Source organism: Pogona vitticeps, chromosome 14 (assembly GCF_051106095.1).
Source record: "Pogona vitticeps strain Pit_001003342236 chromosome 14, PviZW2.1, whole genome shotgun sequence".
Classification (NCBI taxonomy): domain Eukaryota; kingdom Metazoa; phylum Chordata; class Lepidosauria; order Squamata; family Agamidae; genus Pogona; species Pogona vitticeps.
The window spans coordinates 2,656,275-2,674,868 of record NC_135796.1 but is presented as its reverse complement, the minus strand read 5'-3'; the positions used below and the strand labels follow the sequence as shown (position 1 = coordinate 2,674,868).

The following is an 18,594-nucleotide window of genomic DNA, read 5'->3' as shown; positions in this document are numbered from 1 at the left end:
ACTTCTCAGCTGTTCCGTTTGCTTCGGTGTATTTTGCATCCGATTCTCAGGTCCCTGCAAATATAGCGACCGCAGGGCTCGGTGGAGGGACCATGTCCATACTCCACAGGCCGAGCACAGCCGGGGCTTCCAGACCCCACCTCACCTTTGCAAGGAGCAGGTTTCTCATATTTTTTCCCATTTTCTTCTAGCACAAAGGGCTGCAGAGATAAAAGGTGCACTTAACCAAGCAGGGTGCATGTGGGATTCCCACCATCTTCGGCCAATGTAGATGCTCAGTGTGGGGCTAGAGTGATGGGCTAGGGCTCTGGAGACCTGTATTCGAATCCTTGCTCAGCTATGGAAGCTCACTGGAGAAGGGGTGGACCTAGTAAAATATTTTTATTTGTTAAATTTATACCCCGCCCATCTATTGCCTTGGCTATACTCTGGGTGGCTAACAACATTTAAAAACAAAGCCCAGCTCCTTATCCTACACTCAGGAGACATAAATAGTGAGATTAAAAAACAAACAAAACCAAATTTAAATCCGAATATCTAAAGAAAAAGAAGCTTGGATGGCAAATTGAGATCATAAAGGTTTCCCAGATTCCCAGTGTGATGTCACGGATAGAGTGGCAGACGAGGACTCTGGAGAAGAGGGTTCGAATCCCCGCTCAGCTTTGGAAGCTCACTGGGGGGAGGGGAACTGGTAAAACCATTCCTTAAATATCTCACATTTTAGGGTCACTTATAAGTCGTTTTTGACTTGACAGCACAGGGCGACAATGCCAATGTAACCTGGCTTGTTCTTATGCAAAGAAAAAAAAAGACATAAATTGATTAGTTTTTAAGATCTATCTATCTGCCGTGTTTCCCCAAAAATAGGACTGGGTCTTATATTAATTTTTGTTCCAAAAAACGCATTAGGGCTTATTTTCAGGGGATGTTTTATTTATTTTTTTCCATGTACAGCTATCTGTGTTTATTCAAATATAATGCTGTCCTCTTCTTCTGGTTGCTGCACAAGGGGGGGGGGAAGGGGGGGTTTCACTTACCTAGGGCTTATTTTTTGGGGTAGGGCTTATATGATGAGCATCCTGAAAAATCATACTACATAGGGCTATCTATCTATCTATCTATCTATTGATCGATCCATCGATCTAATCCGTTAATACCATCAAAAGACAACATTTAAAACTAGGAACAAGGCATAGGGAGGCGTCTGACATCCTTAACAGGCAATATTAAGGCAAAGATCAATAAGTATACATACATTTATATAGAGAAGTCACTCTGAAAAATGGAAAGGACAAAAACGGGCCGCACAATTAGTGCTCAGCCTCCGGTCGAAGCAGGATGGAGCCCTCTCCACACACACACACACACACACACATCTCCCCCCCCCCAAAGATGCAGCGCAACCCTGAAGCAGCCACGAGCGCTCGGATCCTGGCCGCGAAACGGGGTCGAGGAGGGGCGCCCTTCCCCGCGAGGGCCAGCAGGGGGCGCCGGGCGGGCGCGCGAGCGAGCTAAAAGGAGGGTTGCGCGCAAGAGGGCAGCGCTGCGGATCGCGGCCACCGGGGCGCAGCCGGGCCGGGCTTGGTGCGCGCTCCCGGGCCCCGCGGGTGGTGCAAGCAGGCCGACCCCCCCCCCATCACCTCCGCTCCGGGTCCAGGCAAGGCGCTGGGGTGCGATCCTGGGGGCCACCCGGCGGAGGCGCTTGCGCTGCGCTGCGCACCGGCCCAGGTAAGCCTCGCTCTCGCCTCGCAGCGGGCGCCGCGGCTCCAGCCCGCCCTTTCCCCTTGTATCCATCATCCTCACCTCCATCCCTCCGGAGCTGAGACGGGGAAGGAGAGGAGGGCGACCCGGTGCAGACGCGGCGCGATTCCCCATCGGAGGCACCTGCGCCCTCCAACCCTCTGGATCCCGCCCGCCTGCACCCCTCCCCGCCTTCCCTGGCCGGCTTCTCCTCCCTTGTCCCCCCTTTCCTCCTTTTACAGTCCAGGAACAGCAGCAGGGGGGGGGGGGAGAGCGTTGTTTCACATCCCTAGAGACATCTTCCTCTTCCTCCCCCCCCCCTCCGGAGCTGGACCACCCTCCAGGCAGGAAGGAGCTGCAGTTCGGGTGGGGCTGGGGGGAGACAAGCGGTCCCAGAACCTAGAAGATGCCGGGACTGGTTTCAAGCAGGCTTCCCAGGATCCCCGCCCAGCAGGGTTCCCAGCGGGCTTGAGAAGAGCTGGGGGTGCCTCTCCGGGTAGCCCAGTTTCTGGGTGCTGCTTCCCCCCCCCACTTGAAGGGCCCCCCTCTCTCTCGGTGGAGATTTCAGTGGGTCTGGAAAGCTCATGGGTTGAAGCCTCTCTGGTTGGGGGAGCCAGAAGTTGGGAGTTCGATTCCACACCCCCCACCAGGCCTCCTTTGCCAGGGCTGGACGTCGGATGATGATCATCGGATGATGATCGAGAGGGTCCCTTCCAGCTCGGCAGGATTTCAGAGGGCATGAAGGAGTGGGTCCACAGCAGCCCCTCCCGGAGACCACGTTCTGGCTTGGACCAGACCTTTATGGGGTCACAGAAACACGAGAAACGAGTCCTAAAAATCCTCAGCAGGCCAGGTCGGTATCAAACTGGAGGCCGACCGTTTCCTTCCCGGGGGGGTGGTGGGGTGTCCGTGGCTTTCAAAGCCAGGCTCTCGCGGTGCCCTCGGGGAGAAGAGCCGGCCCGGGTAGCCTTGGGCAAGCGGCCCAGTCCCCAGAAGGGCCTCCCAAACGGAGGGCACGCTCAGCCATTTCTGAGTATTCTTTCTCTGGGAAACCCTGGAAAGGATAGCCAGACGTCAGGGTTGACTTGACGGCACAGGAGGATGATATTATGGCATGGGACGAAGGGGCCAAGGCTCGCAATCTGTCACGGGGTGGCCAGCTGGGAGGGCTTCAGGCCACAGGCAGCCCCTCGCGTGTATTGATGTAGACCCCAAAGCCCTGCCCGTATCGTTTCTGGAATCTCTCTCGCTCACACACACCCCAAAATCTAGTCAGTGCTATCTTGCACCCCCCAAAATTGGCAGCACAGCTGTTGGTTGTATCCCCATCCTCACTGCAATGATTTTAAACATTTGCCACTTGTTTCAATTTATTATAAAGGGTAGCATTGACAATACTTTTTATTTTTTTTGGTAAAATTGACCTTGTTTGTTTTCTTTGTAACTTCATTTGATTAAGTCATTTTCAACTCAGATTACAGACTTCCTCAGTTCTGACTCCCAGTTTAGTCAAGACAACGCAACTTTACCTAAAAAAAAATAAATCAAGGCTATAAATGATAAGCCTGAATTCTCTCTGGAGGCCAAAAGGTTGAAACTGAGACTGTCCTACTTTGGGCCCATCCTGAGAAGGCCGGATTCCCTGGAAAAGACCCTCAGGCAGGGAAAGGTGGGAGGCAGCAGGAAAGGAGGAAGACCCAATGCAAGATGGACTGACTCTCTAAAAGAAGGCACAGGCTTGAGTTTGCAAAAGCTGAGCAGGACATTTGGGAGATGGCTCATTCATAGGGTTGCCCTAAATCAGACGTGGCACATAGCAACAGCAACAAATTATGAACTATTAAGAAGCTGGCAAACAGCTGGCAGAGATAATAAAGAAGGGGCTGTCATTGTTTTGAGGGTCATTATGCCCCTGGTTTGAAGTGAGTATTTTGGGTTTAAGGGTTCTTAAGTCAAACAGGAAAGGCTGCGGGGTTGACTCAACCTTCGGAGCCCCCGCTGCTTATGTAAGATTCTCCCCGCTGAGCTTTTTTCGTTTTCTTTCTTCCAGCTGCAGTCGGTACCCCTTGATCTCGGGGGCAAAGAGCCAAGGATGAGTTGCCCTGGGGGGGCCCACACAGCCGCCACCTTCCGCCCTCCGCCGGCCTGGCGGGGCTCCCTCGACTGACGCACGCACCCGACCGCCGGGCGGCTGCTGCTGTTGCTGTTTATGTTGCCACCGCTGCCCATGCGCTCCCTGGTTAGAGAAGAGGAGGAGGAGCCTCTTGACGGCTGCCAAAGCATCATCATCACCCTTTCCGCCGGCTGCTCCCCGGCCTGGAATCTCTCCTGCACATGGCCCTAGCGCAAGGCAGCCTCTGGCTGCGGTGGCGGAGAAACGCCTCGTCCAGCGGGCCCGACAGGGAAGCAGAAGAGAGCCCCAGCAGTGGTATGTTAAGCAGCAATGGTTGCCCAGAACGGAATGGATCCAGGCCTCCGTGGATGCTGAGAGAGAGAGAGACAGACGCTGAGATTCCAGCGGCTTTCCCGGCTTTGATTCCCCCCTCCTCCAGATTCCCTGGGTGAGAGCCACAAAGAGAATTTTTAGTATTGTTATTTATTTTGGCCAGGCCAGGCGGTCCCGCTGGAAACCTGATCACAGTGACTCACCGGGAGGGGCGTTTGGAAAAAGGATGACAGGAGGAGACACCGAGCAGCAGCGGGGCTGAGATGCCTCTCCCGGCGGCCAGGAGAGAGAGAGAGAGTGAGTGAAGGACAGCGTATGTTCTTGGTGGAGGCTCGGCTAGGAGGAACTCTTCCAGACTGAACTCTTCCCCACCATTGGCATCTCCGGACCCGCGGCTGTTTTGCGCAGAGACTGGGTTCTGCCCCAGCCGGCCCGCCCGTCCCCGATGTGCCTGCCCTCTCCGAGGAGAAATGAAAGAGGGATGAACTCTGCTGATGGCGCGTGGCCCCTCTCTCCCTGGAAACCGGATCCGGGCCCCGGCGGGGGGCTGAGGCGCTTCGCCCCCTCTCTGCCGGCTTGGCCTCTGGTGGCCACCGTCGCCGTCTGGCTGGTCACGGGCACCACCATGTCCAGCCTGAACAAGTGGATCTTCGCCATCCACAACTTCCGCTACCCGGTGCTGCTCTCCTCCCTCCACATGCTGACGGCGGTGCTGGTGGGCCACCCCTTGGCCAGACTCTGGGCCGGCAGGGACGCCAACCCCGCCGTCCGCCCCGAAGCCAAAGTCCGGGTGTTCCTGCTGAGCGTCACCTTCTGCGCCAGCGTGGCTTTCGGGAACATGGGACTCAACTATGTCCAACTGGATTTTGCCCAGATGGTGTACACCACCACCCCGCTTTTCACCCTGACGCTCTCCAAGGTCCTGCTGGGGAAGCGCCACCACCCCTTGCAGTACGCGGCCATGGGGCCCATCTGCTTGGGGGCTTCCTTGAGCATCGTCGGGGAGGTGCATTTCGATCACGCCGGCTGCTGCTTCCTCTTTGCGGCCACTTTCCTCCGCGGGCTGAAGTCCATCCAGCAAAGTAAGTCATTTCAAGCCGTCGCCATGCAGGGAACAGAGCGGAGGAACATGCCAGGTTTAGCAGAATCTGCCTTTTTGTTTCTCTAAAGAAAGTCACTAGTCCTCATGACTGCAAAGAGAGATGTTGGAACGTGTGGGAGCATCTCAGGCAATCCTAGGTGTATCCAAAGCAGATTTCCAGTGGCTGGGCATGAACTATTTATGTCCGGACACGCCCGGTGAATAAAATGTGAACAGCTTGTGTGTACGATGCTTATCTGCATAATTTCCTGTCTTGTGCATAGAGTAGACTTGGACGGCTTTCCCTTGAGGAATAGGAATTCAAGGATTTATGTTTAACCTTGACTTGGCCAGTGTTGGGTTAATTAATTCCATTCGGTACAGTGAATTTTTTAAGGCTGGGTACCGAAAAACACACACACAACCTTGTGTTTGGAAAGTGAAGTCTTTTCGTGGAGAGACTAGCTGGGGGAAATGATTCATCATTACCCAGACTGTTGTCTTAGAAACAAACCAACAAGATCAGGCGGGGAAAACAACAGTTTTCACATTTAAATTTGCTCCTTTTGGTAATGAAGCAGGCCTCAGCAGCCCACGGGTTCAAATCTAGAAACGAGTTTATTCTGAACTACCCTTAAGAATCACCATTAGGGACCAACTGGCTTATCATAAATATTTTCTCTAGTTTATTCTATTCTTTTTCTGTCCTGAAAGGTTCTGTTAAGGATTCCTTCCCTTTTAAATTGTAAAGGGAACAGCCTCATTTCCTCTCTAAATGACAGATAAAGAAAGTCAGGGAGGGCGAATTGCATATCTTTGCCAATTTTGCTTGATCATCTTCTGTCTCCAGTGGTATAAAAACTTCTATGTCCGTCCCACGCTAAATTTACGTGCTTAGTTGTGTGACCTACAAATTTAACAGTTCTTTGAGGAGGGAGGTCTATCAAGGAGGGTCTAATTTCCACTCATGTAAGTGTCTGAAAGACAGAAGGAGAGAAAAGACATTATAGCTAACCTGTTTTTGGAAGACAAAAATCCTTAAGCATTTATGGCATGCAGGTGTCACAGTAGCTTCTGTTCACACCCCGGACTTAGCAAATTACCTTTGTGATTGGTCTTAGATAGGGATTGTTTTGAAGATTCCTCAGAGACTGAAGTCTGCCTGAATCGTGTTTCTCCAACACAATAATAACAAGCTTTCAACCTTAGTGATGGGTTCTTAGGTTAAGAACACAGGTTTGTAAGGGCAGAGCAGTTTCTGCCCTTCAACCTCTGTCTACTTAACCTAAGAACAAGTGTGTTAACTTTTACAGAATATGTGTGGGTGTAAAAGAAGCCTCTTAGTTTCTTAACTCAGGACCTAGATTCTCCTGGATGAAAAAGAACTGAAATGCAGCAGTACAATAATTCTGTTTGAAAGGGTGTGTGTGGATTTGCTAACATAAATGAGTCACCGGAAGAGCATCTCAACTTTCTAAGGGATATGTTGGGGTCTGAGGTTGGAAATCCACCCAGCAGCCTTCTTTAACTAATGATGTCTCCAGACTACGACCCTTTAGGAAATTGCCCTGCGTACACCCTGTTGAAAAGGACGGGATGTGCCCGTACGCCTCTGAGCATCAGAGGAAAGGCATGTGCAGTTGGCTGTCTGTTGTGCTGGACAGCTTCCCACAAGCCACTGACCCGCCACTGGACCACACATTGCATCATCTGTGTGATGAGCGAGGGCATTAAAAACCAAAGGAGGTTTTAATGGATTGTTGTGCTCTGCTGTTTTGAACTGGTTTAATATGGATCTTTGTTGCCATTCGAATAGAATACGTGATTCGTTCTTTTTAAAAAAAATAATGATAGACTTAAGATTTTTAGCTTCTCAATACTGTTTTAATGATGTCGGCCACCTCGGGTCCTGTTGGGGGAGAGAAAGGCCGGATGGAAATATTTTCAGTAAATAAATAATAAAAGAAAGAAAGAAGGCTGAGTTGGCAGAGGGAACATCTGGAAATGGGAAGCACTCTCGGGAGATGGGGAAGTGAAGAAGGGCTTTCTCTCCTTGGAAAGTTATGTACTTGTCTTTGTGTATGAATTAAGACTGTGAGGGTTGTAAATTCATACGTGAATACTTGTATTCGCTTATGTATTAAGATGTGGGACATGGTGGCGTTGTGGGTTAAACCGCAGAAGCCTCTGTGCTTCAAGGTCAGAAGACCAAGCAGTCGTAAGATCGAATCCACGCGACGGAGTGAGCGCCCGTCGCTTGTCCCAGCTCCCGCCAACCTAGCGGTTCGAAAGCATGCAAAAATGCAAGTAGATAAATAGGTACCACCTCAGTGGGAAGGTCACGCCGTTCTGTGTCTAGTCGCGCTGGCCACGTGACCACGAAGACTGTCTATGGACAAACGCTGGCTCTAGGGCTCGGAGACGGGGATGAGCACCGTGCCCTAGAGTCGGACATGACTGGACTCAATGTCAAGGGGAACCTTTACTATGAATTAAGACCGTGACGGTTGTAAATTCATATGCAAATTCATATGGTTGTAAATTCATATGCGAATACTAGTATTCGCGTATGAATTAAGACCGTGAGGGTTGTAAACTGCCTGAATAAACAGAACTCTGCACGTATGTTCTGGATAGTGTGAGAATACCACTCACTGATCTACGGAATTTCTCTCTCTCTCTCTCTTATATCCTTGGGAGATTTTCCTTCCTCCCAGGTAGGTCTGTCTTCAAAGGCTAAACCCCCCCGGGAGAGGGCTTCCCATTGACCTGTGTCTTTCTCCTCTGACAGGTACCTTGCTGCAGGACGAGCGTCTGGATTCCCTGCGCCTGCTGTGCCTCACCTCGTTGCCCAGCTTCTGCATCCTTTTCGGGGCAGCCCTGGTGCTGGAAGTGGTTCCGGCGTGGGACGGCACCCTGGCCTACGGGGGCGGCCTCTGGGGCTGCCTCCTGCTGAGCTGCCTCGGCTCGGTGCTCTACAACCTGGCCAGCTTCTCGGTGATTTCGCTGACCTCGGCCCTCACCATCCACGTCCTCGGCAACTTCAACGTGGTGGGGAACCTCTTCCTTTCTCACTTGCTTTTCGGGAGCCGCCTGACCCTGCTCGGCTACGCGGGCGTGGCGCTCACCCTCTCCGGGGTCTTCATGTACCATCACTGTGAGCGCATCGCAGCCTGTTGGCGGGCGCGCTGGGCGAGCCAGGAGAAAGACGAGTGAGGCGGGATTCTGTTGACCCCAGGAGGTGGCCAGCGTGTTCACCGCCCTGCAAGGATGGGCATCTGTCAAAGGGTGAGGCTTCCAGGACTGGGAGAGAGGGGGGGGAGACCGGGGATACCATGGCAGGTGGGCAGAAGAATCTTGGGAAACCTCACTTCTCTGAATCGTAGTCCTCACGTAGCCCCAGACCATCCTGCACGTGGGCCAACAGCGACCAAAGAACGTAACTCCGTTCCATGGATTTCTAGCTTTCTAAAGGTCAAGTCATCTTTTTCCTTGCACAGACCAGGCTGTGGAGAAAGCCGCGCATTTGAATTTTGGAACACATTTGGAAAAAAAAAGAGGAGAAAAAACGCCGCCAGCAGAAAATAAGCCTGTGAGAGGCAGGCTTCTGGCGTCGCCCACTGTGCACGTCTTCTAGAAGAAGGGAGGTGTCTTCCTCACCTTCAGCACTGTGGCTCAAACATGCTGCCTCTGGGGAGATGGAGCAGATGTGGCAGGGGTATAAAACCAAGCACACACACCCCCCCCGGTGGCATCAGCTTCTGCCTCGGAGAGATTCAGAACTCAAGAACTAGAAAGCAACCTTGGACGATGGAACAGTCATTGGGAACTCTTTACCGAATCGCTCTTCCGGGTGGGGTGGGGTGGGGTGGGGGTGGGAGTGAGCAGCGAAATCTCAGCTGCCCAGTTTGGTTCATGTTGATCCTTCTCGCTGCTTCGTAACCGAAGCGCCCTTGCACTAAAGGTGGGGAGGGCAGCCACGTGTTTTCCCTTCCTTCCTTGAAAAACAAAACGTTGTGGGAACTGAATGGGTCAAGAGGTCTCTGCATGTTGCATGCGGATGCGCCGGTGCTGGGATCGAGGCCCCCACTGACGACTAAGGTGGCCTGAAGGCACCTTGCACTGACGATGCCCACAGCGTGACTTCCTTTTCCCCTTAAATAGGCATTCCGTATCGCACACAAAGCTCTGGACCAACGGCACAGAGCAACGACGACCGTGGGATCCTGCCCTGCAGAGGAAGGGCTGTTCATCTGGGCGAGCCCCAGGGAGCCCGAGGGGCTCCATTCACTACTGCCATCTACCAGGGTGGAGGAGAGGGCGATTGTTTCTGTTCTTTCACTACTGCTGTCGTCTGGATGGACTAGAGGAAGTGTAGATGTTTTCGTATGTACTTGCATGCAAGCGAGAGAAGATTGTTCTGTCGTGTACGGGGCATTCATGGGGGATAGCTGTCGCTTCACTCTGCTGGACAGAGCCCTGTGGATTGTGCGATTGTGTGCGAGCGAGTGAGAGAGAGAGAGAGAGTGTGTGTGGACACATTTCTTCATGAGTTTACCTCTTATTATTTTCCTACCCTGAACGGTGCATTTAAGGTTTGGTGCTTATTTGCTTTTGGCGTATGGCGTGCTTTCTTACGGAAATGCATTCCTTTAGCCCGCTGGGTGAGCATGGTCAGTATTATCCGTCACAGGGTGAAAAACAAAATTGGAATGTGTGTCCGTTTTAAGGGATATCCCCCATTTTTAAAAGAATAATGGCTGATCTGTATGTGCCGATGACATCACCGTAGTTGCTTGGATTTGCGTAAATCCCCCTTAACAATATTTTGAAAATGCCCCTGTTTTTTTGCATGCAGAGGTATTTTCTTCATCTCTGCCGGGGAGAGCATTCAGTTTTACAGTTTGAAATGGAACCATGTGTCCTGATTTATCTGCTAATATAGATTAGTTCTCCGTCATTTCCACACGGGGATTCTCCCCATACACACACACCCGAGTCAGCCTAGTGTGGATTTCAAGGGCTGTTGGTCCAAACCAGTGTTGGAAAGTTAGCCAACTGATAGGATTGCCAGTCTATTGCTAAGCGGAAGTGTTCATGAGTGCAGGGTGCTCACGACTAAATGTTCACTAGTATATAAACAGTTATGTAACGGTGATGGGGTGGTCAGGATAATGGTGGAATTAAAGACGGCCGAGGCGTTTCTGTGTGCCTGAGCTGAGCTCACGCAAGGCACATTTAGTTGACGAAACCATGGCTTCATTCACAAGGTTTTCCAGCCTAAGTTTTGGGCCTGATTCACCTAACCCTGGTTGTTCCATAAAGCACAGAGAATTGCACCAGAACCGGCATGATTGTTACGCCTAAGACTGCCAGCCAAGGGCCAGGAGGACCCGAAATCCCTCCATCATCCCTCATGTCCTTTGTGTGGTTTTAAACCAGAGTCTATTCGGAGAGGACGGATCTGGCTTCATAAACCACGGTTTCCGATCCTGGCTAGCGAACGGCTGTTCGCCTGTTTTGGACAAAATGGGAATTTGTGGGGCTCTTGAATCAGAATGGAGGCTCACGGAAGCCAGCTCACGAGGATAAGGAGCGTGTGAGCCTGACCTTGTAAACCATGGTCTTCTTTTTTATTTCCAGCCTAGCCTACCTTATAGGGCTCTTGTGAGGATAAAGGAGGTGGAAAACCATGGGCTCCTGAGCAGAAAGGTGTGATAGAAAAGAAACCGGTAGAAATGCCCCCCATAGGTGGATGGGAGACTGTGGTGGCCGAGATTTCACCGTCTGTAGCCGGTTGTGTGAACTGGTGCATGTTTAAACACCTATAACCGGATTTATTTCCAGAATTGTATCCATCAGTTTTTTAAAAAATTTGCTGATGCTACCAAACCCTTTCTTCTAACAGGCACAATTCTTGCAGTCATGCAACCGGCGGCCTCAGCCGGGTAGAAAACTATTTAAAGACAACAAGAACGAAGGGAAACCGAGCAGGTGGATGGATTTTGTGTCTTTCTGCCGTTCACGAGGGCCCGGCGGGCCAGGGTGGCGGAGGGGGCCCTGCCCCACCGCTGGCCGAAGAAGAGCACACAACAGGGCCCGGGCATCTCCGACGGCTTTGAATAAAGCTCTATTTTTGTCTTAACGAGTGTGTGGTGTCCTCGAATGACCTCGGGAGGGAAGAGGAGGCAGGGAACCGGCAGGAGCCCCCATCTTCCTCCCACCCTCCACTCTTTGTTTCTATACCCAGCGGCTGTTTGATTAAAAGGGGAAAAATACAGAACAGGGCGGGAGGAAAGGATCATTCGCAAAGGTTTTGCTTTTCTGCCGGTGCATGCGCGGTAGTAAAGAAGGCCAGACGGAGCCAGGCCTTGCTATTTTTGCCCGTAGCACCCAGTTGCTATGGCAACCCGGAGCTGGCCCGGGCTGCCTTTGGGATCCTGGCCGTCCGGAGAAAACTCCAGTGGGAGGCTTTGTGGCCTACACCGTATGAACCCTTGTTTGTCCCAGATTGTGGAATTAAAGGAGTCTGAAGCGGCTTTTTTTTCACCAGACATGCTCCAAATGTTTCAGAGCATCGCTCGGCACAGGAGCTGGCCCGTCCGAAACACTCCACTGGGCGCTTCTGAACAAAAAATCCTTTTTGTTGAATGTGGCTGGGGGGAAAAAAATAAACAAAAGCCGTGGCTTTGTTCCTCTGCCGGGGAACATGGCTTGATGCTCTTTTGGAGCCCTTAAATGGTGTTTCCAGTGCGATTTCTACATTTGAGGGGCTGATCCTGCAAGCAGAGACAGAGAGAACAGATCAAATAGGCCAGATTTTTGGGTGGCTGCTTACATGTCACCGGAAAAAAAGGGGGGGATGCATTACTAATGAGGATGCTGATCTGCATAGGGTTGCGTCCGCTAATTTATAAAAGGTAAAGGTTCCCCTTGACAATTTTTGTCCAGTCGTGTTCGACTCTAGGGAGCGGTGCTCATCCCCGTTTCCAAACCATAGAGCCAGCGTTTTGTCCGAAGACAATCTTCCGTGGTCACATGGCCAGTGCGACTTAGACACGGAACGCTGTTACCTTCCCACCGAGGTGGTCCCTATTGATCTACTCGCATTTTTACATCCTTTCGAACAGCTAGGTTGGCGGGAGCTGGGACAAGCGACGGGCACTCACTCCGTCGCGTGGATTCGATCTTACGACTGCTTGGTCTTCTGACCCTGCAGCACAGAGGCTTCTGTGGTTTAGCCCGCAGCGCCACCCACGTCCCATGAATTTATACAAGATGGGTGCAAAATTAGAAATGAGGATTGAGACCAAATCGCCATGCATCACGTCGAGGTGGAAATGCTGCAAGCAGGTGGTCGTGTGCCAGGTGTACTGCCTGTCCAGGTAACGGATGGATGGACCGCTGCAGATGAACAGCTTCAGGGTCTCTGACACCCACCCACCCCCCAGCCTGGATCTTTGCCTTTAAATAAAACCTGGGCTGGATGGTTCTTATACGGACATCTTCAAAAGAGGGCTGTCCTCTGTCGGACACACCCTAGGCAAAAGTGGAACAAGAACGGAGGAAATGGGGGCAGGTGGTTTTTACTGGTCCTGCCGCTCTGCAGGCTGGCGTGTAGAAATTAAACTTGTTCAAATTTTTATTCACTGTTAAGAAAAAAGCAGAAAGAATAGAAGAAAAAGAGGCACTCCAGGGCACAAAATAAAAATGTTGTGCTTTATTTCTCATTCTTTGAAGCAGTAAAGGAAAACAAAGTTCAGTGCATTTGGTTTTAAAGGCACCGGTCCATTGGAGACCCTAATAATCAAATAGGTTTGTGTCTAACCCTCTATATCTTATTTCTTCCCAAAGGGTTGAACTGCATATTGTGCAAAGCAGTGATTCCTTTCTAGAGAATAAGGAGACCACCTATTTTGTATTTTCGAAGGCTTTCACGGCCGGGATCTGATGGTTGTTGTGGTTTTTTTGGGCTCTTTGAGCAGGAAAAACCCACAACAACCATCAAACCACGTATTTTGCTGTGACATGCATGCAAGGAAGAGATTCTCACCTGACCGTTTTGAAACCCGTTCTGCCGGTTTTCTTATGAGTGGCTGAATTGTAGACCGGATCGCTGGCTCATGTATTTGTGCTAAAAAGGGGCCAAGAGAAAACTAGGGAGCAGGGTGAGTCCACAGCAATGGTGAACTCCATCTTTCCTGGCTGAGACCCAGACTTTTAAATGCGGCAACTCCAACTGATTCATCCACCGAAGACTCATCTCTTCCTACTCTTTCCTTCCAAAACATGCTCTTCAATGGGCGAGGGCTTCTGTACATCATACTTGATGCCTTGTCAAGAGGTCCAGAAAAAAAAAATTAGTTGTGGGTACTTCACAACTTTTCCTCTCTCTCCACTGTTCTCATTCGGATGAATAAAATTGCATCTTGCTGCTAGGAGGAGAATGGCCAAGGTTTGTTGCATGGAGAACATTGTGTTCCAGAGCTGTCACCCTGCCTCGTCCCTGCTGTCTGGCAGGGCTCCCAGGCTTTTTATACTGTGATTGTGTCAGAAAAATTAACAGGAATATCATCCTTGCTTTGATACCTTGTTTGTTCATCTGCATCAATCCTATTTTGGCTTCTTTTTTGGATAGACACCCGAGGAGCAGAAAATGCCTTAGATGTTTCTCATGCAGCTGTTGAACTCTAGCAAGAAAAAAAGTTGGCAACTCAGCCGCCCCCAGAATTGAAGGAAGCTGCATCTGTTGAATGTCTTCCTCCTGCATCCAGGGGTGTCACACAGCCTCTGTCAGGAGAAAAAAAAGACTTAGCATTTTTAATTTTTCTTAATAAATTCAGAAGATTTGCTTCGTCATTTGTGTTATGTGCAAGCTACGTTTTTGGGGGGACAAAACCTCTCAAAGCAGTTGCACCACGCCAAGAATTAAAATAGAATAAAACTAAACTCTGGATATGGTGGCTAAAAAGTAGAATATTCATTTATTTAAAATGTTTTTACATTGCCTTTCTCCTTAAAAAAAACCCAAGGTGGCTTACATCAGTAGAAGACGATATTCAAAAGCTAAAAACAGGATGTATACAAAGATAAAATAAATAAATAAAGATTAAAAAATGATCAAACATGCACCATACTAAAATAGTAAACAACATCAGTACCAAAAACAACAAGCCACAACAATTGGTATTCCTGGTCATATCTTTCTAACAGAGCCGTGCTGGTTAGCCTTTTCTAAACCTGGAAACAACTTTAGCGATTTCTTTTTCATTGTTACGCTACTAAACCCTGAAGTCTAGAACAAACGGAAATCATCTGATTTTCTTTTAAGAGGCTGAATATCTTTGATATGTTTTTACGATGAGGATACCTTTTTCCTTTTCTCTCCTGGCTTCGTTGTCTTCAACAGCAGAAGGACACAAAATATCAATGAAAGAAGGGAAGCTTTCCTATCCAGGAAATAATGTTTTCCTTGTTTAATATTTTCACCGCTCTTGCAGACACAACAGCCGAGGCTAAAATAAACAATTGTCTAGCCTCTGCTATGCTCAAAGGATCATAACCCCACGATCCGCTTCTAGCAAGATTTCGTCCTCCCTGGAGAACCAAATGTGACTTTGGCTGATTTCTAGGACATCCTAAGCAGGTTTCCTCGGAAGTAAGAGCTGCTGATTTTGCTGGAAACCTAGCTATGTGGCAAACTCATATATTGGGCTTCCCATTGCTTTATTATAACCATCATTCTTCAAACAAAAGCGGCCATCGCTCAAAATCTTAACTTCCCCTGTTTACATAGTGCTTATCCTTTTGGTTAGCTGCCTGAAATACTGAAAAAGGCAGCTTATTTTTTGTTTTGTTTAAGGAAACCAACTAAAGCAGCCGATGCTTTTTCTGGCACAGCTCCTGGGCCATTCCAAACGACATGCCAAACGGGAATTTGGGTAGAAACATTTATTTATTTTGGCCCATCTCTCCCCCCACCCCCAAATACTGTGTGCCTGGGAAAGCTTAACCTGTTGAATCTAAACCCGCTTGCGCTTTAAGATCCTGGCACCAGGCCAGCACCAAAGAGGGTCATTCCCCCACGAGGGTCCTTAGGCTTTTCCTTTCCTGATGAAATCACAGAGGTCCGACGGTTTGTGAAAAGATTGTGATGGTGTGCTCTTAACAACTTTATAGAGATTATAGGAAACTCAAGGGCTGGCCCAGGGAAACTCGCTGGAAGAGGTGTGTGTGTTGTTTAGTTTTCACACGATGACGCTGCAGAGGCATGCATAGCCAACTTCCTGCAAAGGTAAAGCACCTGAGTGGATTTCCTGGCCTTGGAAGGACAGGTGGAGCGGTTTTGCTTTCCCCACGTCTCTCACCTGGTGGACACCTTCTTGTGTTCCAGCCAGCTGCCTGGCGATCTGAGTAAGTGGAGGGTCTCTTCCCCTGCTCCCCTTGTCAATTGATTCCATTAGAAAAGGGGAAAAGAGCAGAGGTCTATTAATTGGGGGATGTCTGGGCGAGTTACAGTCCATCGTGTGACATAAAGCAACGTTCGGCGCGCTGGAGGTTGCCAAATTGCAGCCAGCCCTTCGTCTAGCAAGAACGGAAACCTGAAACCGGCAGCCTCTGAGCAAATATTTCAGGCCCCATTTTAGAAAGTGCTTTGAACTGCCGGGTAGGTCTGTGGTTTGGGTCTCTGACGGCAGAGGTTGGGAGTTTGATTCCCCCCGCCGGGCCTCCTTCAGAGGGTCTAGACTCCATGATCCATCGGGTCCCTTCCAGTTTGGCAGTTCTAAGAACCTAAATGGGGATCTGGCCCAGACATTTAGCCATAATTTTGGGAAACGGTATGTTTCTTCCGATGAAGGCTTCTGTAGGAGTTGAAAGCTGACTTCTGATTGTGATATTTTAGAGGTCTAATAAAACTGTTACCCAGCCGTGTCTTCAGAGGGTGGAGAAAGGACCTCGTGGCTCCCCCCCCCAATGGCATTCAGTGTTCCTTTGTGAAGAAAAATAAACGTTGAATTTGGAGTTATTATTAGCCAGAGGTCAGGGTGCTGGTTGACTTCCCAGTGGTTGCCACCAGACTTCCTTGGGACCCCAGGCAGGAAAAGAAGCCTCAGAATGAGTGACATGACAAGAAAATTCGGTTTCATCCTGTTCTGTGGTTTTAACACTTTAGTGCCCATCTCTAGGGCTGTCAGGGGGGTGGAGCTGCTAGGGCTTTGCCCCAGGGGAGCAAAATGTAGAGGGCACTGGAATCTAGAGGTGAATCTATTGGGTGAGTATTGGGAAGATGGACTACAAGACCCAGACACCTGCTGAAATTGCTCCAAGTAGAAAGCTGGGACCTCTGATTCCCTTCCAAAAAGATCCACTGAGGTCTCTACAGCTGGTGCAGAAATGACGAGAGATCATGCCTGAGTACAAAGGAAGACGAACTAGCTTGGGGTGCTAAGCTCTGCGGCTCTGCAAAGCATTAGAGGTATTGTAGTCTCCTTTGACCGTCCCCTTCCTCTTGTTCGTTTACTTCTATTGTCTTGTTGATTGCCCCCTCTTCTTCACCTGGCTGTCTTCAGAGAAGCAGGCATGTGGGCTTTTCCCATGTCTGGAGACTCTATTGTTCCTCCCCCCTCACCTTCTGATTGTAACTGCCGATGCTAACTGTAAGTAAAGCTACGTATTCTATTTTTGAAGGCTTTTAGAGCGATTTTCTACTTTAGAAAGCACTCGTTTTGTGTGCAATCAATAAGAGGATGCTGAGACTGGGCTGATCTCTCCACATTTCCATGATTTTTCAGCCTGATACTCTGCTAACTGGAGTAACCAAATTCCTAGAAACCCTTTTACCCAAAATTCCCCGGCCTAATTCAAGGCACATTAGTCCTATGTAATGAAAGTGAGGACTGACGTTGAAACCGTCTGCCTATAAAATACACCCTTTTTTGCAATTCTGGCTCCTCTGTGCCTTATTTCAAAGGCCTTCGTGTGGACCTTTAAAAATATGCACCAAGAAAAGCAAACTACTGTACTTTTCCTGGTGCATAGGATGATTGTTTCCTCTTGGGGGGGGGTGTTCATCACCAGCCCTCGCTGGCCTCCATTCTTGTGCCTTTAATAATGACTGTGTCAAAGAAAGCTTTTCTTGGTACTGGGGTAAGGTGATGGAAAAGCTTCACTGGCTATAGGTCTGGAAGGAAGCGAGAAAAGATGATGACAGGGCAGGAGGAACGTGCTTTGCAGTGGATGTGACCTTTACGTCTTCCTCCCTTCCAGGCTGGCAAAGCAGATGAATGCAGAGACCTCTCCTCAGATACGATGCCTGCAGCAGATCCATAAGGTAATGTGACGCCCGTCCGTATCTAAGCCACCCAGGTTTCTCTTGACTCCGAACTTCCAGCCTGCGCTTCAAGGAGGCCGGGGGGGGGGGGGAGTGTGAATTTTCCTTTCCTTCTTGGTCCCTCTACCTTCACAGGTGCGTCAGATGGGGACAGAGGAGAAGGGCCTTCTCTGTGGCTGCTCACAGACTGTGGAACTCCCTCCCACTGGAGGCCAGCCTGGCCCCATCTTGGCTGTCCTTTCTCTTCAGACAGGCTTTTCCAGGGGGTGCTTAAAATGGGACTGTTGCATCTTGGTTGTTTTTGACGTGGCTTTAGTCCTGTTTTTAATATTTGCATCATTTTTTTGAAAAATATTGTAACGATGCATTGTTCTTAGCTTTTTAATTTTGCTTATTTTTTTAATACTGTGATCTGCCCTGGGTCTCTTTTTAAGAGAAAGGGTAGGGGCATAAATAGTTTAAATAAATAAATGAATGAATTCTTTTGTTAAGCTGCATATGCAGGCTGCCGTATTCCCCTGAAGATAGGGGAGTTCGTGAGTTTTACAGTCCTTGTTTATATCCTTTCTCACCTTGTCCATTCCTTGGAGTTTTCTATTTTTCCCCACATTAAGACCTTTATAGATTGGAACGTGTTGCTATTTTTAATCCGATGGATTTGTTGGTTATATATGGAATCTTTTCTCCCTCTGCTGGTTAGATTGCGAAATTGCACATTTCTATTTATGGCAGCTTGGGGGGAGGCTCACCAGCTGTAATCATCATCGTCATCATCATCTTAGAACTGCAGAACTGGAAGGGACCGTTCGGGTCATCCAGTCCAGCCCCTATCAAGGAGTCCCCGTGGGGGAATCAAACTGCTGACCTCTGGCCCTGCAGCCAGATGCCTAAACCATGGAACAATCCAGTATTATTATTATTATTATTATTATTATTATTATTATTATTATTATTATTATTATTATTATTATTATTATTATTATTATTATTATTATT

General features: G+C 49.4%; 1 protein-coding gene and 1 long non-coding RNA gene across 3 annotated transcripts; one reads left to right on the top strand and one right to left on the bottom strand.

Moving 5' to 3' along the window:
- The first annotated feature begins 1,438 nt into the window (after positions 1–1,438).
- Positions 1,439–11,412, top strand: SLC35E4 (solute carrier family 35 member E4). 2 transcript variants are annotated; one of them, XM_072983458.2, is made up of 3 exons: positions 1,439–1,728; positions 3,791–5,268; positions 8,059–11,412. In XM_072983458.2, the coding sequence occupies exons 2-3, from the start codon at positions 4,632–4,634 to the stop codon at positions 8,481–8,483; spliced, it is 1,062 nt and encodes a 353-aa protein (XP_072839559.2). In that variant the 5' UTR covers positions 1,439–1,728; positions 3,791–4,631; the 3' UTR covers positions 8,484–11,412. The 2 variants fall into 2 exon arrangements, with proteins under 2 accessions (XP_072839559.2, XP_078237700.1); XM_078381574.1 differs by lacking the exon at positions 1,439–1,728 and adding an exon at positions 2,434–2,593.
- Positions 11,413–12,355: 943 nt separating this feature from the next.
- LOC144584737 (uncharacterized) lies at positions 12,356–18,505 on the bottom strand. The gene is made up of 2 exons (XR_013539161.1): positions 14,638–18,505; positions 12,356–14,057 (listed from the first exon to the last, which is right to left on the bottom strand). It is a non-coding gene; the product is annotated as an uncharacterized LOC144584737 (long non-coding RNA).
- Between the last annotated feature and the right edge of the window lie 89 nt (positions 18,506–18,594).

Bases quoted from the DNA above. Each gene is read 5' to 3' on its own strand.
- SLC35E4 (XM_072983458.2), top strand. From the start codon at position 4,632: ATGTGCCTGCCCTCTCCGAGGAGAAATGAAAGAGGGATGAACTCTGCT. The intron at 5,269-8,058 runs GTAAGTCATTTC...CTCCTCTGACAG, and splicing joins GCTGAAGTCCATCCAGCAAA to GTACCTTGCTGCAGGACGAG.